Source organism: Mesocricetus auratus, unplaced genomic scaffold, assembly GCF_017639785.1.
Source record: "Mesocricetus auratus isolate SY011 unplaced genomic scaffold, BCM_Maur_2.0 Super-Scaffold_100707, whole genome shotgun sequence".
Lineage (NCBI taxonomy): Eukaryota > Metazoa > Chordata > Mammalia > Rodentia > Cricetidae > Mesocricetus > Mesocricetus auratus.
Window position 1 is genome coordinate 5,703,057 of NW_024429269.1, and position 27,456 is coordinate 5,730,512.

At 43.8% G+C, this 27,456-nt stretch overlaps 2 protein-coding genes across 4 annotated transcripts in view; one reads left to right on the forward strand and one right to left on the reverse strand.

Moving 5' to 3' along the window:
* The window catches only part of Ints6 (integrator complex subunit 6), an 80,523-nt gene extending 70,528 nt beyond the window's left edge, over positions 1-9,995 (forward strand). The window contains exon 19 of the mRNA XM_040740547.1: positions 9,816-9,995. The gene's annotated coding sequence lies outside the window, so the exon portion shown is untranslated. The remainder of the gene's footprint in view (positions 1-9,815) is intronic.
* Positions 1-27,456, reverse strand: Serpine3 (serpin family E member 3). Of its 3 annotated transcripts, XM_040740552.1 has the most exons (9): positions 27,324-27,456; positions 25,820-26,094; positions 19,969-20,202; positions 17,699-17,896; positions 16,298-16,496; positions 8,874-8,974; positions 3,033-3,119; positions 2,504-2,587; positions 1-110 (listed from the first exon to the last, which is right to left on the reverse strand). In XM_040740552.1, the coding sequence occupies exons 1-9, from the start codon at positions 27,383-27,385 to the stop codon at positions 67-69; spliced, it is 1,284 nt and encodes a 427-aa protein (XP_040596486.1). In that variant the 5' UTR covers positions 27,386-27,456; the 3' UTR covers positions 1-66. The 3 variants fall into 3 exon arrangements, with proteins under 3 accessions (XP_040596486.1, XP_040596487.1, XP_040596485.1); XM_040740553.1 differs by lacking the exon at positions 1-110 and having other exon boundaries at positions 2,162-2,587; positions 20,026-20,202; XM_040740551.1 differs by lacking the exon at positions 1-110 and having other exon boundaries at positions 2,162-2,587.

Consider the following 27,456-nt stretch of genomic DNA (forward strand, 5'->3'; position numbering starts at 1 on the left):
ATACCCTTAAAATTGTAAATATTTATGAAGGAAAGCATACATAGAACATTCTTGAGATTTGCTATTTTAGTCAAGGGGATTTGAAACTCTCCCAATACTGAAGACAAACCCTGTAAAGAAAAAGAAGCATTTAATGTGACTTGTAGTATTTTCATATAAACAGTTCATTAAACATTTCTTACCTCTTCAAAATACCTGGAAGTAATTGAAGATATAATTTAGGGATGGAATTTCTGAAATAATCGCCTTTAGTCATGCTGCTAAATTCAGTAGGAGCTATACAAAATCAAGATTGACTTTGTGGTTGTGAATTTTCATATGTTAAGAGTGAAATGAGTGGAAACACTGGAGTCATTTACAGATACTTAAATATAGAAGTTATACTTAAAGTCTGAGCACTTGAGGAGCTGTACTTGGAAGGGTCTTCATGTCACAGGCTGCTGGTAGAAAATGCTCAAATCGTTTGTCTTTACTACATTTTACCTAATGAACCGGCAAGGGAGTGATAAAATAATAGATTCTTTTGTCTCTGCTCACTGCTTCTCTCCCCTTATCTGCCTGGTATAATAATACTCTTTATATCTTAATCCTAAAACTTAGTCCCAAAGTTTGCAGCCTATCAAAAGAAAGCTTAAGATCCATCTCAGGCTTTTGACTTTAATAAATGGTGGTCAAGTTACTAGTTAAACTAGTGACATTTCTACAGAATCCTTGTCAGCAAAGGTAGGGGTGGGGTACATCTGGGGGCAGTAGTTTTTTAAGTCTTTGAGGTCCTGGAATGATGCTGTACTAGACAGGTGGGACTCTCAAAGGCTGACTACTGGAGTTTCAAGGTATTTTTTCTTAGCGTTCTAGTGTTCCATTTGTTTTAAAAGTAAAGGCTGAGACTTTTTTGTTTGCTTTGTTTTTATTCGTTCAGTGTTTTGCCTACATGTATGTAAGAGTACCATGTGCATGCCTGGTGCCTGTGGCAGCCAGAAAAGAAGGTGTCAGATCCCCCAGAACTGGAGTTACATATTGTTTGGAGTTTCCATGTAGGTGCTGGGAGCCATTTTCCAGCCCCAGCTGAAAGTTTATAATCCCTTCAGTAATATCATCAGGAAAGTAGCCACTTTATCTTGGGTACTGTGAACAACCACTTTCTGGAAAGGCAAGGAAAAGCCACGGGGGCTAAGATTTGTGGTGAATTAGGGTACTAGTTTTTGATTATATCTGAATTCTTACTTTGATTCCTAAAGCAGTTAAAATTGATACAATGGAAATTGTGATTCGTCTTTTTATAGTTCAATAACTTTACAAGGTTTTTATACAGTTGAATTTCAAGAATCTGTCACTTGTCTTCTAATTGTTCCCTTTATTGGATATGAGTTTTTGCAGTGACCTTTCTAGAAGTTCAAGATTAGTCCTCTTTCTTGGTGTGAGGGTTTAAAACTTGTCTTTTGTTGCTACCCCCCTTTTCCTCTCCTTCTCCTTCCCTTCCTTTTTCCCTCTCTCGCCTACTCTGTGTGATCAGTGCCATTTTTGTTTAGTCACAGTCACTGGGGTTGGGGTGATCATGGTGAAATATTAAGTGGATATTTTCTGTTATGAGCCCTCTTCCCAAATGACCCCCAAGTAGATTATTTCCAGGGAGTGATTATCTATTTATACTTTTCATCATGAAATGTTCCTTTGATTTCTAGTACAAGTTATGGCAGTATACAAATGATTCTCAGATAAAATGATGTTGACAGTATTTCCTTTTAACAATCTGTGTTAAACTATGCTAATTTTAATAATGATATTTTTTTCTTTCCACGAATAAAAGTAATACCTGATGTTTAGTTAAAGTAGATCCACCTTGGCTTGATTTTATTAATCTTGTTTCATACTGATGTTTTAAACACTACTGAAAATTGCCAACAACTCTTAACTGAGAATCTCTTCCTTCTGAGGCCAATAGTTGGGGGAGAACAATTAAGGGAAAAAAATAATTCAAAGACTATTTTCAAATTTTAGGGATATCTCTTCTGTTGTGCTACCTAGGCTAACCTGTGCTTGCCATCTTTGCATTGAGACTGTTCTGTAGTGGTATGGAAAAGTACTATGATAAATATTTGGTTTTTGAGAAAAGGCCAGCAACCAGCATAGAAATCTGCATCGCTAAAATGCCAGTGTCACTGATGACTTCTGTGGTATATCTTGACCTGAAGAAATGATCTTTTCTAAAATGATAAGACAGCAACAAGGAAAGGCAAGGTTTGATTGACTTGTGATTTCATGACTTTTTAAGTATCTAAAACAGAAATCTACTCAACTTAAAAAAAAAAAAGTCAGCATTAGCTACAAATAAATAGAATGAAAAAGTAAAAGCCACGAAGGAAAAGAGGTTCCTTTGTACTATGAAAACACCATAGAAAGCACTAGAAGAAATGTTTATTTGAGATTATAATGGGTAAGTAAAATTAGATTGCTAGAGAGATGAAGATAAATGTCTGAATCCAATTTTTAAAAGAGTCAGTACCTGTGCTATGTTCTCGCAGAAGAAAGATGAAGGGCCGATCTGCTTTAAAAGCAGGAGTCCGGGACCTCCTTAACAGCAGCACAGCTGAGGAGAGAATAGACCCTGTCACATTTCCTATCACTGCAAAACACATACAGATGTAGATACATAGGGACTAACCTTGATAATACCTTTAAGGAGTTAAAGCATCTTAGTGACATTTTACTGTGTAGTACTATAAGAGTGCAAATGGTGAAATTAAAGAGGAAAGATACTAATCAATCCTGTGTCTCATTTTTAAGATATCCCATGAAATAGCTTCTCTCTAAGGTGAAATACTGATGGGGCAATGATACTTTGTTAAAATTGGTCCTCACTTTTCAAAAGGATTTTGCCTTCTGTCATTTTTTATAAAATACTACATCACACCTGGGCCTGGGCTTGGGGCTTAAGTGGTGTGGTTTACTACTGGAGTCAGCTGGGCAGACTCAACAAGGTGAGACTAGGTGAGCCGCTCCAGGGTGCTTAGTGCTTGGACTTGTGGATGTACCTGTGGCTGCAGATGACTTGGTGCCCTCCTCTGAAAGCTCCATCTTGGCCTTGTGGGTTGCTTCAGAAACATAAAAGCCATCTTGACCTAATTTGCAAATGATAGAAACATAAAGTGATTTATATTTTCTGTACACATCGTGTATGTGTTTAAAGACTCATAAGTAAAACTTCAAGTACTCAGTGCTGCAAGAATACACAGAGTGACTGTAGAAAACTGCCAAGCTTAATTATTTTTCTCCAACTCTCAAGGGTTTATTCACTAAATTCAATTATTAGTCAATAGTGTCTTTCTTTTAGTCTATATTCCTAAAACTTAGGTATGTTATTGGGCTCTCGAGTGTGTTATAAAATAGATACTATTGCCCAGGAACAACTTCAACAGGCTTTTGAGATAATTTCCTCTTGACTGTCTTCTTGGGCTGTAGCTTTCAAGAAGACACTGAAGATTAAAGTCATGGGATTATATTATGAGGATAACCCAGTGTTAGAAATGCCCAGTGCTCCACAACTCCATCCTTGGGCACTGGCTTTGCTGCTTGGCTAGTTAGTTCACCTTAAGGATTGGAACCTGCCGAGAAATGTGAGGTTCTAGCTAGATATATGTGCTAACAGTTTCAAATAGAAGCTTAGAAAATAGTGATGAGAGAACTTAGAAGGCTTGACAGATTTCTGTAATTTATCAACTCTCCAAAGAAGAAATGACACGTGTTGCAATAAAAGGTGAAGGTGGGCGTGTAGAGCTAAGACTTTAAGCTATTCAGCCCTTCTGTTTCAGAGGAAGTTCTAGTGTGATATCACACACCCCATGAGAACTGAGAATATCCAGGTTTCAACCCAAGGCCCATTTCTACCCAACTCCCTCCAAGCAACTGCCCTCTGTAGCACACCATCAGAGAGACCTGCATATTCACTTTGGGAAGCTTTGCTTGTTTGATTGGTCTGAACTAGCCATGCACATAAGAATATGTGAAAGGTCATGTGAAATTAAAAATGAGTCTAGGATACAGATTCTTTTGTCTCATCATTGCAAGAAGACTATGGGATATCAGAAGATGGGTATTTTCACTGTAAGGAACAACTGTTTACTGGCAGTAGAAGATGGGCAAGTGCCACAGGAAGGAAGAAGTCAGTAGATATTCACATGGTACCAGTGGAGAATCAGATTAGTTTAATGGTGGCCTTTTTCTGCTTGACCTTGATTGAGAGAAGAAACAAGATTCTCTTAATGATTATTAGCCCCTTCTAGCTTTTCAACAGTGCCAAAATTTAAAAAGCATCTTTGCCAGTTGAGGTTTTACTGTCTCTGACTTCCTTATTATTATGCTGTCTGAGCATTTTGATATGATTAAATGAGAACAGCGTCCCTCTGAAACTCCTTGTCAGCTAACATATAGCAAATGCACAAACATCTTCGGTAAGCTAGGTTGGGTTGTTTTTAGTGTCTTTGAAAAGGCAAGTGAATTGCTTAAGTAGCTTTTTCTCCCTCTACCAGATTGTAAAATGACCTGATAATTGTTGACGTTTACATAACCATAGCTGAGTCTACTAATACCATATGCCATCAACAGCACATCTTTGAAGTTCTTTGGGGAGAGTTGACGTTTTCTGTAGACTAGACCATGTTCTTCCTTTATCTAGTATTTTGACGGTAGCTTGCTCACTTTTGTCATGCGACTATTGAAATGTTATGCCACTAGTGAAATGGCCAGGAAAAGCTGAGAGGTTTTCTTAGCCTTCGCTTATCTGAGTTGTTGGCATTTACTTAGTGCCATTAAAGGTCACAACTTGTTTTCCCGAAATTTGCTGTTAGAATCCTTTATAGGTGTTGTTATATAGAAAAGTCTCCTTTAATGTGGGAGATGCAGGTTGATGGAGCCCACATTGTTGTGCACAGGAAACTTTCTTGGAGCTGCTGACTTGCTAATGTTTACAGTGTGGCTCCAGCAGAACTGTAATACATAGCTTTCAACCCTGAAGCCACCCTTTATCCCAGTTCACTAGCTGAACTTTCTGGAAAGCATTTCATAGCCAACTATGAACATATCAATGCCTATATCACATGCTACACAGCAAATATGAGGGCTTTTTCTTCTCTGCTTCCCATTCCTCTTTGTGGCACTGCCTATTAAGGATTACTCTTTCCTCTTAGACTGTTAGCTCTAGCAAGTAGAAATTATGACATTCACTTTATTACTTTGCTCAACTTTTAGAATAATGTTTAGTCCACACACGTGTCAAAGAAATGATGGTGTGTTTATCAGGAAGGATGAAGCACCGGATTTAGTTCCCACCCCTTTGGTTGGTAGATGCAATCATTCTTCTGTATACTGTTGGTCACACATTTGTAAATCATTGTCTGCATTTTGACCCCAGTTCCTCATCAGGACAGAGATGGTACATCATTTGCTTCCTTTTGTCTTTCATGTTTTGACTTAGCTAAGAAATGAAGGGTAGATGTGTAATGTACCATTGCAGCTAGCCCAGGATATAGGAAGTGTTGGGAAGATTCTTGGGTGGCTCAATTAGCTTGTTTTCTGTGCAGTGTTTTCTGTACTTCCTATGGCCCAAGTTAATTCAAAGTCATTGCACACAGCTTGAACTTCTTACTGGCAGAAATTGGAAGTGGACTTCCTGCTTATGAAAGCAAAGACTAAGAGAGTTTGTTAAGAGTCTTGAGTTTGTACACAAGGAAGATCTCAGCCGGAGGTGTGACCATATATTAAAGGCTGCTGATGGTCCTTAAGGAAGGGGATTACCCAGAGCAGGTGCTTTCTCCAGTGAGGAGGAGACTGGAACAATTCAATGACTTTGTAATCTGTAGAGATAAAGGTGTCAGTGGGGAGGGACAGCTATATCTGGGCTCAGGTGAGCTTTGAAATACCGAGTTCTTAAAATGATGCCATGGAGGAACAGAGAAGTAATTTTTAGCTGAGAAAGGAGAATTGTGAGTGATTCTGGTTTGGAGATCGAATGGAAAGAAAAGCTTTGTTGGGGTTCCCCAGTAATCCAAAATGTGGTGACCCTTTGTTAGTTGAAGAGAGGATGGCTCTGTTTTCTGATCATTTCTTCTCTTGTGAAAACTGCAGATAGGGCTGATAAGATGGTTCAGCAGGTAAAGGTGCTTGCCTCAAATCTGATGACCTTGGTTCAATCCTTGGAAGGAGAGAACTGATGTCACAGAGTTGTCCTCTAACCTGCACATTCGTGGTTCATGTATTCCCTCCACCCCAGCATGCACACAAAAATTTTAATTTTAAAAACCAAGACATTAGGTAATACATTTGGTGAGGTGGGTGGTAGCTTCCCATTTGTTTCAATGGTCTTGTCTCTACAATAGGCAGAAGCCCACTTGGGTACTGGCATGAGTCATCTTGGATTATGTTTAAAGAAGAGTATCAGAAAGCAATTATCTTAGTAGGCAAGATATATATATATATATATATATATATATATATATATATATATGGGTAGATATTAAAAATTTTAACTCACCAATTCCATGTCTGTCCCAGTGACTCAACATCACTACCATAGCATGAAAACAGCCTTATTTTAATATTATTTGTTTTTTGAGACAGGATTTCTCTGTGTAATAGCTCTGACTGTCCTGGAACTCACTCTGTAGACTAGGATGGCCTCGAGTTCACAGAGACCCACCTGCCTCTGCCTCCTGAGTGCTGAGATTAAAGGGATGTGACACCACTGCCTGGCAGATTATTTTAAATAAGTGTAAGCTGCTTAATTAATAAAAGCAGATGTTGGGTAATCGTTTGTTGACTGTTATTGGAACAAAACAGTGGAAGAAGATTGTTAAGTCTCATCAGTAAATAGCATGAATACAATCTCCGTATTTAACACATGCTGGATTATTAAATAAGCCAGATCTGTGAGCCTATAATTATGTTGGCTTGAACAAATGTAAGTAAATGGATTGCATTAGATGTGAGCCATCTCAATGGTACTTGTAAGACTCAGCGACGGGCTGGGATGATGGCTCAGTTGGTTAAGTTCTTGCTGTGCAAACATAAGAACCCAAATTTGATTCCTTGAACCCACGTTAAAAAGCCAAGGGACATGGTGCATGCATCCAATTCCAGCACTGTATGGGAGAAAGGCAGTGGAGTCCTGTAGCTTGCTGCCCAGTGGAGCCTAATCCCAGTGAGAGACCCTGTCTCAAAAATGTGGATCACTCGTAGGCCATGGGTATTTTTGTTTATAGTGGGACTGCAAGATACAGGTAAGGACCACTGCTCTTTAAGGACACAAGATTGACATGTCTTTCTCAGATGCTGAGGAAGAAAGGCTGGGAATTATGAAGGAGCAACAGTAAAACGGATTAGTGCAATAGTGTGTAAGAGAGGGCCAAGAATAACCTCAAAGTTGCTCCCCCACCCTTTCTGGTACTGGGTACCAACCCCAACACCCTAAAGTTTTTAATTTGGATGACTAAAAGAGTGATAGAATCTCCGTTAGCTACTGGGACACCGTAGCTGAGTTCTAAAGCCTTGAGAAGACAACATGACAATTGTCTATAATTGAAGATAGAATGTGTATAATGTGGCTGTCCCTTCTCCTTGCCTTTGATCATTTTGCTGTTATGTTTTTCCTTTTCTGCAGTGTCAAAGCATGCCTATTAATAAGGAAGATTTCTGGTTGAAAATTTCAGCTAAGCCAGCAGTATTGCCTTTTGTCTAATTGTATATCAAGTATTGTGGACACTAGAAAACTTAACTGTTGTCTCTCTACATTTAGAAAAGAGGTGGCAGATGGGTTTTTGAGGGGTGTGTGTGTCTGTGTCTGTGTCTATGTATGTGTGTTGTAGTGTTGGAGATGTTATCCAGGACTTTGTTCATATTCAGCAAGCAATCTACTATGAATTCCTAGCCCCAACATGGCAAAGTTTTAGTACTCTAATTAGAAACATCCTGCCATGCTTTACTTACTAAGTGACTTGAAGTTGTTCTGTCTGGTCACGTCTAAAGCACAAGCCAGGACTTGAAGATCAAAATCCCATTATTTTCTGTGATTAAGAAGGAAGATTCTGAGCAAAGTTTTATGCCGGGTATTCCAATGATCTGTTGTTTAAAATGATAACTTACAAGTTCATCGAGTAAAGGCAATGTCAAGACCAATGGGAATGTCTACTGTAGTGTTCTATCCACAGATAATCTGTAGAGTAGTTACAATCTAGGGCCTTTTGAGTTGGCAAAATTTGAGACAGTGGTTCCTTCAAGAAATTTTCAATGTAGATGTTAACATTCATTTTCCTTTCGGTGTGCAATGTAAGCTCAGACCACAGGCAAACATGACCCCTATTGATCATCAGTAGCATGTCCACTGTGGGGAAAAAAGTTGAGAATGGATGCTAAGAAGAAGAGCATCTTAAGGCAAGGTCATGAAAGTACAGGGAATTTGAGGAATGGATAAAGGAAAGGTTTGTGCGTAGCTCATTGCAAAAGGCAGGCAGAGTTAAAGGCAGCCAGGAAGGACTAAAGGGTAGAAACGGCATAGTGTTGATGTGACAGCAGAGGGCATAATGAAGGTTCTGGTGCTGCCTCTAGTCTTCATGAGAGTCTGGTCGTGGAAGAGGGATGAGGGCTTGTTACCTATGGACACCTGTTCCACTGTTAAGGTGGTTTCTAATGTCATCACACACCAAATCTAACCAAAACTTGACTGTCAGCAGAGGCCGCACGTCCTTACGTAAAGTCACCCACTTGATTCTTTTATGCAAGTGTTTTACTGTCAAAAGTTGATGGAAACTCCTTTAATCAGAGTATAACAAAACTGTCCCCAACACAATGCCCCCAAAAGATGAGAAGAATTGAAAAATTATTACCTGAAATTCCTTTCAAGTTAGCTTTGAGTGGGTCAAACAGATCAGTGATACCCCATGATCCTAAAATGCTTTTTAAGTCAAACTGATTTTGAATCTGAAACCTGCAAAACAAAAGCAAACTATCAGTTGCTATTTAGAATTCACTGTTCTTTCATACATACCGAATCAAGCATGAGGTTCTAACTGGAGGTCAGTGCACACTGGACTCCCACTCCACCGTGTTTTTCCTTGTTCCTTTCCTTGAGTCATCCATCCCTTGAACCACGCTGACTCCTCTGGGCTTCCCCCCTGCTTTGTCTATACTGCTCATTTGTGATAGCCCTGTTTCCCTTGACTGCCTTTAAATAACTCTCCATTCCTTAGCTGTTACCCTCCTACTCAGATTTTCTGTATCAAAATGGTACTAGAGATAGGATCCAGGACCTCCTGCACACTCAACAAATATTCTATTATTTGACCTCCACCCCTAGCCTCGTGACTCCTGGTTCTTAAAGCCCAATTTGCAAAGTTGTACTCTTAGCGTATACACAACAGTTTGCTTCCAATTAATACTCTTTATGACACCATAAATGACCTGAGACGAGCAGCTGCCTCAGCTCATTTTAATAATAATATTTCGTGAGTGTTGACACTGTGCTAGACACTATGATGAGAACATCATAGAAATTATTTCATCTTCCTATAATGGCCATTATTCCTTATGCAGTAGGTGAAAAATTCAAGGCATAAAGTATTTAAGAAATGTGCCCAAGAATGAACTAATGAGTATGCAATGCACCTCAGTTCAAATCTGGCTACGGGCGCTTGGAGCCCAGTCACATTCTCTTGAACTTCACTCTTGACATTTGGGTAGAATCTCAGATATAATAGATGCAAAAAAGTAGCTATAGTACCTTGTGTATCTTTTCTACTGTGTAACATTTTCATGTTTGCTGTGTGCAGTGTGTGCCTTTGATGTGCAGCAGAGAACAAGCTCAGCCTTGAATTGCCCTGTAATCACTGAGAGCAGAAAGATCAGCACACCAACATTTCCCCAGGACAAAGCATTTACTTGCGGTTGAAGAAGACTTCAAATAGATTGCTATTGCTATTTGTCTTTGAAAATAAAAAATTGAAATATAATTCAAACCGCCTTTTATGTAAACCATATATAACTTTAGAAAAACAAAAAAATATGTTGACATATTTCAAACTTTTTGGCCCACTTCTGAAATTGCCTTAAGCATAGAAAACACCATTTTTGAAACCCATAAACACTAAATATAATGATTAGTACTATGGACCTGGCTTTCTAGTTTGGTTCCTCTCACCAGGAACTAATTGCTTTACAGACTCAGTGACAAGTTGCCTCTATAAGAATCCTAATTTATTTCTATATGAAATAAGCATGGCAGTAGTAAAATCTAAATAGGGTTGTGACAACTAGGTGAAAATTCTTGTAAAGTGTTCAGTACAATGCCCAGCATGGCCTAGGCACTTAGCATTGTGTTTTAACTGTGGCTTCATAGTAATGGTAAGAAAGTTAAAGTCTGTTTGAAACCAAAGATGTGCTGGTGAGAAAACGGAATAATATGTTTTAATAAAAGCAACAAAAGTCAGGTCTGATTTCAAAAAATTCCAGTGATATTCCTGTATGATTATGAAAGCAGAACTACAAGAAATGGCAAACAGCCAAGTAACTTGAGCAAACAGCCAAGAAGTTGCCTGCCTCCGTACAAACACTAGTTATTAAAGCAAGGTATTAAGGAAAGTAAAGCCATATTCCATGAATTGTCAACAACATAGTAGGATTGACTTGAAATAAATTGGGTCCAAAATGAATCCAGCACCACAGAAATCCTGCCTATGACCAAGTAGAATTTATTGCAAGAGTGTAAGATGTGTTTAAGACATGAAAATAAGATAACACATGTTAATAAAGTAAGGGATTATGATCTTAACAAATGCAGTAAAGGCTTATGTCAAAATATAACATCTTTTTATGATTAAAAATCAACAGGACTTGGGGTTCAATGATAGAACATGTGCCTAACTTGCTTGAACCTCACTACTGAAACAACAAAATATAATGCTCAAACAAAACACCCCAACAAGTATCAAATATTCAGCCAACTTGGGACATGCGATAACTCTAGATGATGAAGAATGTCTACAAAATCCTAACACCTAGCATCTTTCCTTCAAGTTCCCCTCTAAGATCAAGAACAAGACAAGGATAGCACTCTCATCACTTCTATTTGACCTTGTGCAGTAGGATGGGAAAACAGTTACAGGAGACAGATAAAAGCATCCTTATCAGCAAGGAGATGAAGGCTAGGGATATAGTTCAGTGGTTACAGCACTTGCCTAGCATGCAAGAGGCCCTGAGTTCAATCCCCAGTACCATGAAAAAAGGTTGTAACATAAAATAGTTTTAAAAAGGAAGAAGAAACTATATGAATTCACAGATAACTTGGTCTTATATGTAGAAAATATTGAAGAACCCTATTAGAGTTAATTTGAGACAATCCCATTTGAGACGCACTATCAAGATATAAACAATGGCATTTCTAATATCGACAACGTGAAGAGGAAATTCAATTCAAATTCACCAAAATAAGTCAAATACTAAGAAAAAATTTAGTAAAAGAAGTGTAAGACATGAACACCCAAAAGCACAAAACCAACTGTCTAATTCCAACTTGCTTGTTTTGGGCAGAAACCAGTAAGCTGATCTTAAAATTCATAAGTAAAATAGTCTTTAGGAAGAAGAGAACCAAGTTAGAGTCACCTCCTGATTTCTAGACTGACTGGTATTCTAGGAGTCACAATGACACAACAGAATACAAGAAGCTATGCCCATAGAATCAAACAAAATTCAGAAATAAACCCATTTATTTGGCAATCAGACAGTGATGTCAAGACAACATAATGAAGGAAAGAATGATCCTTTCTTTTTTTATTTTAATTTTAAATAGCTTGTTTTACATGTCAATCCCAGTTCCCTCTCCCTCCCCTCCTCCTGCACCCCCCCACCATCCCCCCATCCTCCCACCCTATTGCCAATTCCTTCCGCATAGGGGATATCTAGAGTCTATCATTTCATTCAGGGTAGGGTCCAGGCACTTCCCTAAGAATCCAGGCAGAGAGAGCAACCCTCTTTGTGTTATGGACACACGATGTCTGTTAGTATTCGAGGGATAAACACTGATCCACTGTCCAGGACCCCATAGGAAGCCCAGGCCTCCTCACTGACTCTCACATTCAGGGGGTCTGGATTGGTCCCATGCTGGCCTCCCAGCTGTCGGTCTGGGGTCCAAGAGCTCTCCCCCGTTCAGATCAGCTGTCTCTGCTGGTTTTGCCAGCCCATTCTTTGCCAATTTGCTCATCACTCCTCTCTCTCTGTTGCTGGGTTCCTTGGGTTCTGTTCAGTATTTAACTGTGGGTGTTTGCCTCTGCTTCCATCAGTCACTGGATGAAGGCTCCAGGATGGTTATAGACATCAAGTTCACTATCAGGAATGGTCATTCAAGGTGGTCTCTACACTATTGCTTAGCTTGCCAATTGGTGTCATCCCTTTAGATCACTAGAGGTCACAATGGTGCCTGATCTGTCTTCTAACCTATGATTCCCTCTTCCCCCTATCCTACTCCCCCCAGTCAACCTTCCTGTTCCTCCATGACCTACTCTCTCTTCCACTTCTCCCCCTCTCTATTTCCCAAGTCCCCCTCTCCCCCATCCCTCGCCGTGTTCCCCATCTGTTCAGAGGATCTTGCCTCATTTCTCTTCTCTTGGGTACCATGCATATCTTTTAGGTTCTTTCCTGTTTCCCAGACTCTCTGTCAGTGGAGGTGCAGACTGGCACTCTCCTGATCCATGTCTAAAATCCATATATGAGTGAGTACATACCATGTTTGTCTTTTTGTGACTGGGTTACCTCACTCAGGATGATTGAAAGAATGATCCTTTCAACAAACGTATAGGATATTGGGTCAATCGCCACATTAGAACACATGAAGGTTTGGCCTCTTCTTTACACCAAGTGCTGTTGACTCTCAAATATGCGGGCTTCAACGGATGGGTCCACATAACATTGAGTTTACGAGAGAGAGAGAGAGAGAGAGAGAGACAGACAGACAGACAGACAGACAGACAGACACAGAGAGACAGACACAGAGAGAGACAGAGAAAGAGACGGAAGGACAGACAGAGATAGAGAGAGACAGACAGAGATAGAGAGAGACAGACAGAGATAGAGACAGAGAGACAGAGAGTCTAATGTATTATATGATAAACTGAAAAAAAAACACGATAAGATCTGGATTTAGACATATACCTTGGACCATGGTAGACACAGCCAGGTTCTTGTTGTTTTTTTAGACAAGCTCTAGACATCATAAAGATTTTACTGAATGACAGACCAAAACTATTCCACCTTGAGGACAGTAGTTTGTGCTTTGTAATGGTTTGGAAAAACAATGCCTGAAACTAAAAAGTAACATGTTTAGGAATATAGAACAGCCCAAGCCAACAGGGTTACATAGTGAGACCACTGAGCATGTTGAACTAAATGGTGAATAAATAATTTGAGGGAGCCAGAGGTAAATTCTTACTCAAAAGCTGGCTGTGAGTGGAATGTAGTGGCACATGTCTTTAAACCTGGGCACTAGAAGCAGAGGCAGGTGGATCTCTGTGAGTTTGAGACCACCCTGTCTACATAGCAAGTTCCAGGCTAGCCAGGGTTACATAGTGAGAATCTGTCTAAAAATCAAGCAAGCAAGCAAACAATAAAAGGCTGACTGTGTCTATTATGGTCCAAGGTTCGTGTCTAAACTCCAGCCTATAGCAGTTTTGACTTTTTGGTTCATTCCCTAAAGCAGTGGTTCTCAACCTTCCCGTCCTGCAACCCTTTAATACAGTTCCTCATGTTGTGGTGAGCCCCGCAAACATAAAATTATTTTTGTTGCTGCTTCATAACCGTAATTTTCTAGTTATGAATCATAATATAAATGTCTGCTATGCAAGACATCTGATATGGGACCCCCGTGAAAGGGTTACTTGATCCCCAAAGGGATAGTGACTCACAGGTGTAGAACCACTGCCCTAAAGAGTTTATAACTAGGCTTTCTGTTTGGTTGGTTTTGTTTCTTTGGTCTGCTGTGTGCGCGCGCACACACACACACACACACACACACACAAATGAGAGAGAGAGAGAGAGAGAGAGAGAGAGAGAGAGAGAGAGAGAGAGAGAGAGAGAGAGAGAGAGAGAGAGAGAGGTTGGTTTTGTTTTACTAAAAGTCTTCCATTAGTCTTGGCTTGGACGCTTGATACCCAGGGGTGATTGCATATGTTTATCAGAACAAGGTTGTTTGAGTCATTGTGAGTCCTTCAGACTTCCTCCTCCTCTGTCCTGTGTTTTCAGGGTCACTGCTGAGTGCTCCCAGGGGATTCTTCTTACATTAACCATTCCAGGCCAACCTACTCATTTTCATGTGAGAGCAGGTTCCTCTCTGGGCTGCACTTTCTCTCCATGCTGACTGCAAGATCAGCCTTCCCTCCTGCACTTATTATTCCCAAATGTCACAAGATCGGGGCTCTGGCAGAGGCTGAGCATTTAGCTTTGAGAGAGGGGTTTTGTCTTGGCTCTGAGTTCACCTTTGGCTCTTTGTTTTGTCTGATCTCATTTTAGACCTGGGCTCTGCCCCCTTGGAGCTCTCCTTGTATATTTTTGCTCCAGGAGATGGACTTATTTTTAACTGCCCAAGGGAGCATTGCCAAGACCTTTGCTTTTACCCACTGGGAGCCTTGTTCTTGGAGTGTGACCAAGGCCCAAAGTAGATAGGAGTGTGAAGAATTCACACGCTGCAAGTGAGCTTCCGGACAGCAACACTATGCATTTAATACTGACCTACAAAGTTCTGTTGAACCTCCTCAAATTGCCAGACAAGCTCATCATTCGGAAACTCTAGGCAGAACCCTTTTGTAAAACAATGACTTTTGCTAACATCTTTGCTTTGGAAAATAAGAGCTAGTACTATCATTAGATTTTTCTTTTTCTTTTTTGCCATGTGTATTTGTATCAACTGGATTTTCTTCAAGGAAGGAACCTCTCCACTTAGAACTAATGTATCTTCCGCATAAAGATGTCAAGCCTTGAATTTACTAGCTAATAGACACAGGCTCCCATTAAATTGCCCAGGCTAATTGATATCACTCTGTAGCCCAGGATGGCTTTGAACTCACTGACTACCATCATCTTGATGGTCTGAATTTACAGTTGTACCACCATGCCTGGAAAAATCTTGAATTTTTGTATCTTAATTTGGTTTCTGACCAGAATTACACATATGCTTTCTCAGTTACATAAGCCATCTTTTCTCTTTGGTCAATGACAGCTGTACCTGTAGGCATTTTGGGTGAATCGGATGGGAGTCACAGAATACTGTTACACAGCTCAGGTGGAAAGGTATCCTGGAGCTCAGGAGCCAAGGACTACCACAGGCTGCGGTAAGCATAGCAGCTTACAGCCCTGCCTCAGGGAAAGGCTTCCCCAGTGTACAGGCTCTGCTGTAGCTAGAGAGGGCCTTCCAGCTGCCCAGTGTAGCAGTTTTGCTCCGGAAAAGGTTTCCCGAGAGAAGTTGCTGCAGTTCATCTCTGCTCCAGGCAAAGTGGAGAGCCGAGTGTAACAACTCTGCTCTGCCAGGGGAAGGTTTCCCTGGCCAAAGAGTTACAGCCTTGCTCTGCTCTGCCCAGGGTCATCTCTGCTCCACCGCAAAAGAAGGTCTTCACCCAAAGCTCATCGAAAGGGCTTATTGGGAGGGAAGAATTCAGGAGAGTGGCTGCCCTCTGCCAGAGTGGCAGAGGACAGCCTGGTAGGGCAGTCACAAGCTGAACAGACACAGGGTTTACATAGGGCTTCCAGGGTGGGGATTGGTCAGATTTTAATCTTCTGCTCAGGGATTGACTAGTTTTCTGCACAGGGTTAGGGTCAGATTTGGCTCTGGTTTTAGGGCCAAAGTGTGTTTCTTTCACCGGTCCTTTTTAGCCTTTTGGCTCTAATTTTAGGGCCAGGGTGTATTTCTTTCGCTGGCTCTGATTCCAGTGTGTTTCTTTGGCTGCTCCCTTTTCCCTACTTTACCCACAAGTGTGCCTCCTTAAACTTCTTCGTTCCACAGTGACACACCTCGGGAGCAAGGAGAGAGCCCAGTGAGAGCAGTTTATCTCTGGAAGACCCAGGAAGTTAATTCAACAGGATGTACCATGTTCTCCTTTGCAATGATTTCAGAATAGATTCAAACCCCAGGGAACTTCTCCTTGGCCTAAGTTCATTTGACAAACTGGTCCAGTGGGAGGATGGGCATTGGAGTCTGACCACTGGGCTCTTAAGTGCTCAGCCCCACTGGCCACCATAGTAATTCCCCTGTAAGGAAGATGTAACCACTCACCTGGGGAGGAACACATCCATCCTGGTTCTCTTCAGCCTGGTGGCCCAGAGGTGGATGGCTCTGGCTGTGAGGTGTGGTTCAATGAGGTCCAGAGGGGTGTCCTTGTTTTGGGGAAGCACCAGGAACAAACTGGCCACCCTTCCCAGGTACAACAGCTCCAGAACATCTACCTTATGGCCTGCAGCGTCCTGGAACTGGCCTAGGGGTTCAGTGGGTCAGGAATTAGCTCCGTCCTAGGAGTCAGGGAAACCAAACAACGCCACAACCTGGGGTAGGCAGCCTTACCCCACAACAGTTAAAAGAAAGAAAGAAAGAAAGAAAAAAGACAGCAACCGTAAATCAGAGTGCCAATCTCAGCCTCAGAAAGCAGCCTGGGACTGGGAGCTGTGGGGTGACATGGCCCTTTTACTGATCCTAAAGCCCCCTAAGCTCTCCCACGGGTCTTACTCAGGGAGCTCAGCAACTGGGCCTGCTGGGGCAGTGTCTTGAGTCCAGCCTGGGTTTATTGGGGCCCAGGCTCTTTGTGTTTGGTCTTGTCTTTAAGAAAGGCTTTAAGTCTATAGTTCCTACGAAAACTTCCCAACTCTGAAACATCCCACACACCCAACAAAACACACATCCTGGCTGGATTTGACTTGAGGGCTGATCATTTTAAACTGTGACCTAAACAGATAGGTCTCAGGAGGGGCAGCTGGGCGTTTGTGGGCAAAGGAAATTGCTGGCTGAAGACTGGTCCAGGGCGCCAGGCAGAGTGTGGCTGCAGAAGGATGTGGTGGGACAGGTGGCAGACAGCAGAACATGCTGAGCTGGAGGAGGGGAGGGGTGTGGGGAGAAGGGTGATGAGTGTCAGGTGAACCCACTGCACACGCTGGCGCATCCTTAGCATAGAGCCCGCTGGCATCTACGGCACACAGCAGGCCATCAGGCATCTGCTGGCACTGGGAACCTCCCCCACTGACTGGGACAAGTAACCGTAAGCAGGAGTGCCACACAGAGCAATGGCATTTCAGGGCCAGGAGGTTCTGTAGTGTGGAGGCCTCTTAGCCTTCATTTGGTCCTGGCTGGGGGTTATGGCATGAAAGTGTCTTCTAGGAGAGGTGTTTGGTCCAGGCATTTTTGATTTCACATGAACATGTTCATACACAGTGCACAGGCCAATGCCAAGCATGAAATTGGATTCTCTTTCACATCTGGGTCCTCAGCATCCAGATGGGTACAGCACTCAAGGCCCTCTGTAAGTCTCCTGCTACTCTGGACTTTCCTTCAGTCCACCCACAGCCCAGAGAATGGATCCTCTGAAAACATGTGTCCATCCAGTCCTGTGAAACAGAGGCCCCCTCCCCTCTCTGAGTTGCTGGGTTTCTTCCAACTTTCTGAATGTGGGAATGGAGGAGGACTCACCGTAGCTGACCTCTGTCACTTGGTGCATTGCAGGAACTTGAAGGACGAGGCCTTGGGCGCGGGTGAAAGGCAGGGGCTGCGAGGCCATGGAAGAGAATCTCCTCTGCCAGGTACTTTGGAAGGTCATGGTGCTCATGATGGAGAGCTGAGCAGACTGGGCACCAGCCTGCTCCCACAGGGGGCTACCTGGGCCCTCACCTATAGATAGAAGGGTCTCTCTCTCTCTCTGTCCCTGTCTCCCTCCCTCCCTCCTTCCCTCCCTTCCTCTCCTTCCCTACTTCCCACTCCCTCCCCTACTTCATGTTATTTTCAGTTTACCACAAAAGCTTTAATTCTTAATGCTACCAAGGGACCTACCCACAGCCATTAGCTGCTAACTGGCTTTTAACTTATTGTCATGGAAATGCAAAGTGAGAACATAGGCTCAGAGTGGGTCCCCGATGATTGCACCCCTGCTCAGGGCCAGTGAGGCACCTTAGAGTTTGATTGCAGCCTTCTTGATAGCATGTATTCATTGTGGTTCCCCTCCCTGTCTCTAACTGGTGTCCAGCATGCCCCTGGGTCTGTTGAGTCATTTCCCAGAGATTAATAGGCACTGTCTGTCTCCCCAGGCAGATGCTTGCACAGGTGAGCTCTATGCCTGGAAAAGACTGCACTCTGTCACCCCCACCCTGGGGCCCCCTAATTGCTGAGCTGCATCACCACACCTTTGCTGAGGCAACTATGATCAGAGTGCAGTTGGGGTCAGGCTGTGGTTAAAATTGCATGTAAGAACAGGAAGGAGCAAGCAGACCATTCCTACTGGGCCAGCTTCTGTTCCAAGCCTTCAACTGTTTAATAAATACAGGCTATGCTAGTAGGTTCTGCCTAAACACTTTAAGAAATCTCCCTGACTTTTTCCTGTCATTCTTCATTTCCCAGATGAGAGGAGCGAGGCTCAGGGACATTATTATCATCCTACCATCCACCCAGTCACCCACCGAAAGATCCTTGCTTTTGAATCTGAGCAGATGGGCTCCACAGTCATCGCTTTGGATAGCTACACAAGTCCTTTTTCTTAAAGGGAAGCCAGGCCTTGAGTTGAGAATACCTACGTTGGATTTTGAGTGGATCTCCTGGCAGCTTAAGGAGGATAAAGGGAATCACTCCTTAATTAAAACAATATTTTAACTATGTGTCTATGTGTTTGTCTCTGTGCAGGTATGTACACATGAGAGCAAGTAACCGTAGATGCTAGAAGAGGGCATCAAATTCTCCATGGGGCGGGGTGTTAAAGGTAGTTATGAGCTACCTGGCCCACCCTCTTAATAATTGAACCATTTCTCTGTCCCCAGGGATCACTCCTTGTGCAGTAAATTGCCAAAGACAGCATTGAACATTTGAAAATATTGAGGGAGTGCAGCACCCAATCCGCATGTATTCCAGCTTTCTGTTCTGTTTTTAAGCAACAATGGATCTTAAATACTCTGCACTTATCTGAGTCTTTTGTATCTTTACTGAGAACACTGCAGCCAAACTAGCTGGATCGGAATGCTGGCTTGGTGACCCATGGGCAAGCAAGAAACTCAAGCCTTGGTGCTTCAGTTCCTCCATTTGTAAAATGAAGATAGCCTCCGCCTTTTAGGATCAACGGGTGAGTGAAGTGGAATTAAATTTCAAACAGCACTAAGTAGATAAACTAAAGGCTAGCAGATGTTAGCGACTTCCACCCACTTCATAACGATTAGAGCACATGGCGGCTGCCATTGATGGTTGGATTATGCATAGCAAACCTCCAATAGAACCAAGTGAAACATATTGATTATAACTTGTCCTTGTGTGTGTGTTTCTTTAACCTAAGTTTCCCAGAAGCTACTTTCCTGGCTCCTGCTGCCTTTTGCTCTCACCTGGCATTAATTGTAGGTGAAACCAGAACTTGGTGAGAAATGGCCTGGGGAGAACGACATGGGACAAATCCTGCAGGGTATTTCCAGAGGTGGTATGCTCTGAGGAACATCTTTCTGTGTGTCTGTGTACTCGACTATGGGCGTGTATGTGCGTGGGCGTGTGTATTTATTCTAGGGTGGGAAGAAGAGGAACAGAAGAGGAACAAATCACTTGTGGTTGTTTCACAGAAAACGTATGCCACTCAGAGATAAATCTGCCATCTCAACTTCTGCTGTAATCCAGGGCACACTGAACCTCACCATGGCTCTGACAAATGATGGGCGGCACTGTTTCTTTGCAGCCCTCTGCCCTTAGCCATGCCAGGGAGGATGGTTTTCCTTTACCTGTGTTCTGTCTGGGTGTGCCTTTGGAGACATCCATGGTGGTGCGGTTGGACTCACCAAAGTCAGCTGGCTCCAGACTGCTGTTGGCCCACCAGGAGACCTGCTGCACAAAGCAGGGAGACAGGGATGCCCCGGCGTGGATGAAAAGGGTGCAGGCCAGCTCCATCCCGATGCCTCGACTGGAGTTGTGCAGTGCCGTATACACACTGTGCAGGAACCCTCTCACTCTTGGGTCTGTGGGAAAGGAGTGTTTGTAAGCTTTTGCACAGCTCCCACCTGCTGACTGTTGATGGGGGAGGTCCTTCTGCTCTCTGTGAATATACGTTTCTCTTATTGGTTGATGAATAAAGTTGTTTCAGTCAATGGACCGGCAGGATGTAGCCAAGCAGGGAGTATAGGTGGGGCTACCAGACTAGGAGAATTCTGGGAAGAGGAATGCAGAGAGTGAGTCTCGAGGAAGATGCCATGTAGCTGCTGAGAAAGCAAGAGACTCAGGCATCACTGGTAAGCCAAGACCGTGTGGAGATACACCGATTAATAGATGTGGGTTAATAAGTAAGACAGAGCTAGCCAATAAGAAGCCCGAGCCATAGGCTGAACAGTTTATAATTAATATGGGATTATATTTTATCTATCTATCTATCCATTTTAATTTAAATTAGAAACAAGCTTGTTTCACATGTGAATCCCAGCTCCCTCTCCCTCTCCTCCTCCCACACCCCCTTTCAACCTTCCCCCAAGCCCCCACCCAATCCCCACTCCAATCTGTATGTTTGTTTGGGACTAAACAGTTGCAGGATGGGACAGGACAGAAACTTCTGTCAACAGATTGTCTCAGAAGGCACACACCTTCAGAGTACCTCCCAAAAGTCCCTCACTGGATATGGCAAAATCCACCTAACCCATAGCTTAAAAGTCGGGCAGAAGACAAGCTAGATCACAAACAAATCTAGTGGGAAGGGAGTCTGCTGATGTCTTGGAAGTGGCAAAGTGTGCTTTCCTGAATTCCTGATTCAGGAACATTGCTGAGTTCCGGAGGAGAGTGTAGCAAGCTTTTTTGTCAGCCACCAGCTTACAAATAATGACACAGAGACTTCTTACTAATTATGAAAGCTTGGCCATTAGCTTAGGCTTGCCCCACTAGCTCTTTTATCCATCCATCCATCCATCCATCCATCCATCCATCCATCCATCCATCCATCCATCTGTCTATCTTAATTTAAATTAGAAACAACCTTGCTTCACATGTCAATCCCAGCTCCCTCTCCCTTTCCTCCTCCCCTGCCCCTTTTCAACCTTCCCCCAAGCCCCCAACCAATCCCCACTCCACTCTCTAGGGAGGGTGAGGCCTTTCATGGGGATCTCCAAAGTCTGTCATATCATCCAGGGCAGGGCCTAGGCCCTCTCCTATGTGTCCAGGCTGAGACAGCATCCCTCCACGTGGAATGGGCTCCCAAAGTCCATCTGGATTCCAGGGATAAATGCTGATCTATTGCCAGAGGCCCCAAAGAATGCCAAGGCCTCCTCACTGATACCCACATTCAGGGGGTCTGAATCAGTTCCATGCTGGCCTCTCAGCTATCAGTCTGGGGTCCATGAGCTCCACCTTGTTCATGTCAGCAGTTGCTGTGGATTCACCTGCCAAGTCTTAACCCCTTTTCTCATCACTCCTCCCTCTCTGCAACTGGTTTCCAGGAGTTCAGTTCAGTGTTTAGCTGTTGGTGTCTGCCTCTGCTTCCTTCAGCCACTGGATGAAGGCTCTAGGATGGCATTCAAGGAAGTCGTCAATCACATTATGAAGAAGGGCATTTAAGGTAGCCTCTCCTTGGTTAGATTGTCAGTTGTGTCATCCTTGTAGGTCTCTGGAAATCTCATTTGCTTAGGGTCACCATGTTGGAGGTAGTGCTGTTGCCCTCAGGGAGAGGAGTGTCTGGGCTCCTGCTTGGGAGAGCTCTGTTCAACAGATGAACAGGAGTTGTGGAGCACACAGACTTTGGGGGAATGGGAACTATGTTTACTACATTCTAAGGCCTTCTAGAGGGGCAGATGTGAATGGTCTGAGAGCAGAGATAAGGCTCTCCAAGCTCTCCAAGTAGATCTTTATATCTGCTGGCTTCTACTCAGCCTCCTGCCTCCAAAGTAAAAAGATGTTGGGAGAGGACCTATAATTAAGTGGCTTTTACAAGTTCTGAGGGAGAAAAGGAAGAAGAAAATAAATGCTCAAGGACTGAAAATCACCCCTAAGTTCATCTGATAGGTGACTCTAAAGCTGGTGGATCTGGGCTCTGGACTCTGCAGAGTTCTAGACTCTGGACGATTCATGTCCATAAAAATCTCAAACTATGAGAAACGTCTTCCAAATACTGATATTTGCATTTTCATGAACTCTAGAGGGGTGAGTGCAAGTGCTCCCCAGCAGGTTGATTGGATGGGAGGGTGATGAAGCTGCCTTTGATGAGGAAGAGACAAAGTAAGCTACTGCTTCCTGGCCTGAGTGGGGCTCAGGAGCTGTGGACAGAGCACAGGATTTGAAATCAACAATCTGGAGCTTGAATCCTGCCTCTGCCAGCTGTCACTGGACCAGCTGGGTTTGGCTAAGCCATTTACCTGTCCTGTTAGGTAGTCTGTGAGAACCAAATGACATAGTTGTAAAAGAAAACTCAGTACGTATGCACTACAAAACAGAATTCTTTGCCTGGGACTAGACCACCTTCCTTTCTGAAGCCGCTGTGCTAAAATGTTCTGATTAATTTTCCTAGAAGAATAATGAAAATGCTTAGAAGATGGAGCATTGGGAAATTATGCATTCCCATGGAACAAGGCCTAGAGAATCCAAGCTGGATCTGGCTTGAAAGCCTTCTCCCTGAGGACTCGTTTTCTCAGTACTAGAAGTTGCTTTACCAGCTCCCAAGGGAGGAAAGCAGCCAGTAGTGCTACCCAGCAGAACCACAGCAATGACCAGCATGGCACAAAAACCCCAGAGGTGTAGTAGCGGCATGCATACCTTGTCAGTAACCAAGAGCTGTCTAATCCAACTTAAGACCCATTCAACAAGAGGGAAGTCATTGTTGGTATGGGAAACTGATGGGGAAGTCCTATGTATATGTCAATAAAGCACTGTTGGCCAATAGGGAAGCAAGATAGGTGGGACTAGGAGTCCAGGAGGACTCTGGGTAGGAGAAACACAGGAGTCATCATGTAGCCTGCCATAGAAGTAAGATGTCCGTCCAGTAAGAGAAATACTTAGATGGGTTAAATACCTAAGTCAGAGCTAGCCAGTAAGAAACAAGCAAGGCCAACAGTTTCATAATTAATACAGTGTCTTGTGTGTTATTTGGGGACTACAACACGGCAGAGACCAAGCGGCTGGCGGGGAAAAGGCTTCACTCAACAGGAAACCTAATCAACTACACAGATCTTAGAGCAGAACCTACAACCACTACTTTACTAAACCAGCATGATTCCTAAGTGCATTCCAAGGATTTATTCTTTATACCCACAGATAAGAGTAGCTCTCAACCTTCATCAAAGAAACTTCTCCTTGCAACAGATTGGAGACCATTTACAGAACACCACAACTGGTCAAAATGCAGTGCATGAATGACTCTGAAGTGCCCAGACCCAACTGATAACACCTGCAGCACAACTCCTTCACCTCAGGAAACACAGTGAGGGAGAGGGGCGCTGAAGGGCTGTAAGGATGAGAGGACCAAGAAATCTACTGTGAGATTGTGTCTCCTACAAATGACAGGGACTTTTACCCAAGAAATCTCAATGGTATGGCTGCCTAAAAAGACTAGAACAAGTACAACCCCAATAGACATGCTAATACAGCAGAGAAATCTCATGGAGCCTCAGCCCTAGAAAAAGAGCTGCAGACAACTGAGGAATGCGGAGAAAGGAAGAAATAGCCTTCCTCGTGGAAGAGCCTCCCCCTTATTGGTTATCCAATACCAAGTGGTCAAACCCTGATCATACATACACAAGTAACAGTAAATGGACGGAACAGGTTGTGTTTATATATTTAGGTATTCGTGTGTGTGTGTGTGTGTGTGTGTGTGTGTGTGTTGATAGCAAATAAAGAGAGGCCATGCTTTCAAGAAGGAGCAAGGGGGTGGAAGCTATGCATGGGACAGGGAAGGAGCTGAAGGAGGAAAGGGAAGAGGGAAAGTAATGTAATTATATTTGAATTAAAAATATATTAAGAGCTAAATTCTGTGTCTAGGTGTGTTTGTGAACATGAATGCAATGCTCTCAAAAGCCAGAAACCAGTATTGGATCTTCTACAGCTGGAGTTACAGCTCTGACATGAGTGCTGGGAACCGAATTCGAGTCCTCTGCAAGAGAAGCATGTGTTTTTAACTGCTATGCTATGGACATCTTTCCAGCCCTGTATTACCTTTTAAAAGAAAGACTGGGATTGGCAGGTAGCTGTTAACCAGGTACCATGATGGGATCTGCTCTCAGAATTGACCCTCTTGCATGTCCCAACCCAACCATTCTGACTTGTGTGTGTGAGATTCTTCTGAAGGCTGAAGTGCCTGCCTTTTCTTTCATAGTCACATTTCTTCTCCTGGCCATGTCACACATAATGCCTTCAAGGGATCCTCTGACCTGCTGGTGGAATGACAAAAGCACACGGCATCCACCCCCATCTACACGTGTTGCTCCCCTGGGACAGAGCTGATGCCTTCAAAGTTCTCCTCATGTACATAAGCCAAGTCCCTCCCCAGGCGTGGCCCTCATGGTAAGAGCACCGTGACACTTGGTGAGTAATATTACGTGGACTCTAATGGGAGCCCGAGGATGTGTACACTGCTATGGTATATAACTGTGGAGCACAACTAAGTTCTAAAGACTGCCTTTGATTTTAGTTGTCCCTAGAGAGAACAAATCTATCTGTTGTCCAGCAGGAGTGTTTAAGCAGTGGCCAGAGTACACACAGAGGAGGGCAGGCAGTTCAGGTGACACTTGGTACCTGGCATGTTGAGTACTAACCTTGACTTGGCAGCTCAAGGGTCCACAGCAAAGGATGCCATGGCCAGGCTGGGTTGGCATTATTTCTTGTGCCTTCTGAAAAATCGTAATTCATACAAAGACCACCTTTGTCATTTCTAGTGACTTGTTCATTGTTTTGAAAAGGGGCTCTTGCTACATAACAGAATGGCCTGGAATTGAGACATCCATCTCCATCACCACAGTAAGCTTTTCACTGGCGTCCTCTTCTGAGCTTCAGAAGGGAAGGTCGTGTTTGCCACAGCTATAGTTGGTCAAGGATTGAGCTGCACCAGGAATGTATGTCGATGTGGGCTGACCTGTGTTCTATGGACTCTCACTGCTGTCAGCAGAGCTGTTCTGAGATACACAATATATAGATATAAGCTGGCAGATTGAGCACTGGCCAGAAATCACAGAATCGTGAGAACAGGTTGGTGCAGAGCATAGCCTTGGCTCGAAACAGTTTGAATTTAAGTCCAGCCCTGCCCCTGATTGACTGTGTGACCCCCAGCAAGTTACTTCTACCCTGTGCCCATCTACTTCCCCAAACAGGGGTGACAATGAAATCACCAGCCTCAAAAGGGGTGCTGAGGCAATGAGCGAATGTTTATAAGGTGTTTCCCACCCTGCCCAGCACTATGAAAGGGGGAGAGATGCAGAACTGAAATACTGCCATGATTCTAGAAGGGAGTCTCCGCAGTCAAGCATGGCTGTGAGGTCTGAGTGCATGCTTCACGCATGGCCACACCTCTGTGTAGTGTACACACCTGCAGCTGAGCTCGCCACTCCCGGGAGCACCTGGGTGGGGAGGAGGAGCAGGGACCAGGCGAAGCATGAGAGAAGAGCCACTTACCTTGCACAGTATATCCCAGGGCACTTGCCAGCTGCCAGCCAGTGTTTCCCCGGGCTCCAAACTGCAGGATCTCCAGGGAGAGGGACACGCTGGCGGGTGAGATGACGAAGTTTGTCCCGTTCCTCTCTGCTGCTGCACTCCGGTAGAGGTGAAGGGCAAACTCAGTCTTCAGCAGCCACAGGCTTTCACTGAGAGGGCTACCTCCTCCAGCTGAGAAGCCGGAGGAGACAAGAAAGAGAGTGACCAGCGGGAGAGGCAGCATGGAGGCTGGACACCTGCAATTCAGGGGGAGGAGGAGCGGAAGGAGTGACGCTGGTGACAGTGATGACGGCAAGTCTCATCTCCTGAGAACTGGGGCACCCAGCTCTGTTTCCAGTGTCCAGGAAGGGCCAAAGGACAGGCTCATTGAGCATTCTTGACTACCCACCATGATCCTGCGTGGCTAGGCTGCTTGACTTGGCTGAGATCAGTTTGAAAACTCAATCATGTGCTTGAAGGTCTGTGCCTGTTACTGCATATATGGCCTTGGGAAAGTCCTGATCATGTCGGGGCGGGGAACTCATTATGTTGGGAAAAGAAATGCCAAACATGCATCGCATCCCTTGTTTCTTAGCACTTAGTCTATTTATAGCTGTGTCAGATTTATCATGAGTAATTATATATTAATCACACTCCAAGATTATCTTCTATGCTAAAGAGAGTATAGATTCTGGGTTAATATTCTAATGAGCATATTAGCTATCACAGCTACAGACATGGTGGCTGTGCTCCAAAGAACTCAGTGACTCCTCGGTCTGGGAAGAATAACAGGGCTATGACAGATCCTGGCTTTCAAGAGTGCTCCAGGAAATATCAAGAATGCATATGTGCATCCGAAGATGGATGCAGATGCATGAGATAGATAGCTGGGACTAGAACACTGGAATCCATGCTACGTGGATTAGTTCACAGAGAGATCAATGAAAAGAAAGCCCCTCCTCAGAACTGTGCCCTTCCGAGGAAGACAGGGTACCACGAGTAAGAAAGCAATGCCCGAGGAGAACAGAGCAGCCTTTCCAATGGCTGTGCCAGCGGACAGACAGTAGCAATCTTCACTAAGTGCTTTAACTGTGGGGCTAGACTAGGTTGATGGGAGATGGAGGCTTAGTGCAAAGCGCTTCCTGTAGAATCTTCCAAGCAAGGCCCTGGGCTCAGTGGTGTTCACTTTAGATGAAGACCCTAGAGAAAAAGCCATGCTTTGCAGCTCTGCCTTTCACAGCTGAGCACAAATGCACACCACCTTGGAACCCAGGGAGTGGGAATTTGCATGGGGAGTGTGTGTTTGCAGAGAAAGTGGGCTTTAGTCTAGGGTCATTACTGAAAGCTTAAAACCCTACTTCGAGAGCTCTTGCAGCTTCTACAAACTCCCCAGAATACTGGCAACCCTCAGCAAACAGATTTTGACGCCCAGGTTCCATGTGACCCATGTCCTGCCATGGCTACCAGGGATGAGCTGCTTACTCACCGACTCTGATCAAACGGCTGTTTCCTTGTTTGATTCTGTTCTTGAGTCTTGAGTGTCAACATGCTGCCCTTTTTAAAAGAGTGGAGCAGAATGTGCTCTGAATCACAAGACACCCCAGGGAGGAAGCTGGCGA

Coding starts and splice junctions, on each gene's coding strand:
- Serpine3 (XM_040740551.1), bottom strand. CDS start 27,385: ATGTTGACACTCAAGACTCAAGAACAGAATCAAACAAGGAAACAGCCG. Junction 26,095..27,323: donor CAGCCGTTTGATCAGAGTCG/GTGAGTAAGCAG, acceptor CCTGAATTGCAG/GTGTCCAGCCTCCATGCTGC. Junction 20,203..25,819: donor CCTGGGATATACTGTGCAAG/GTAAGTGGCTCT, acceptor CCTTTCCCACAG/ACCCAAGAGTGAGAGGGTTC.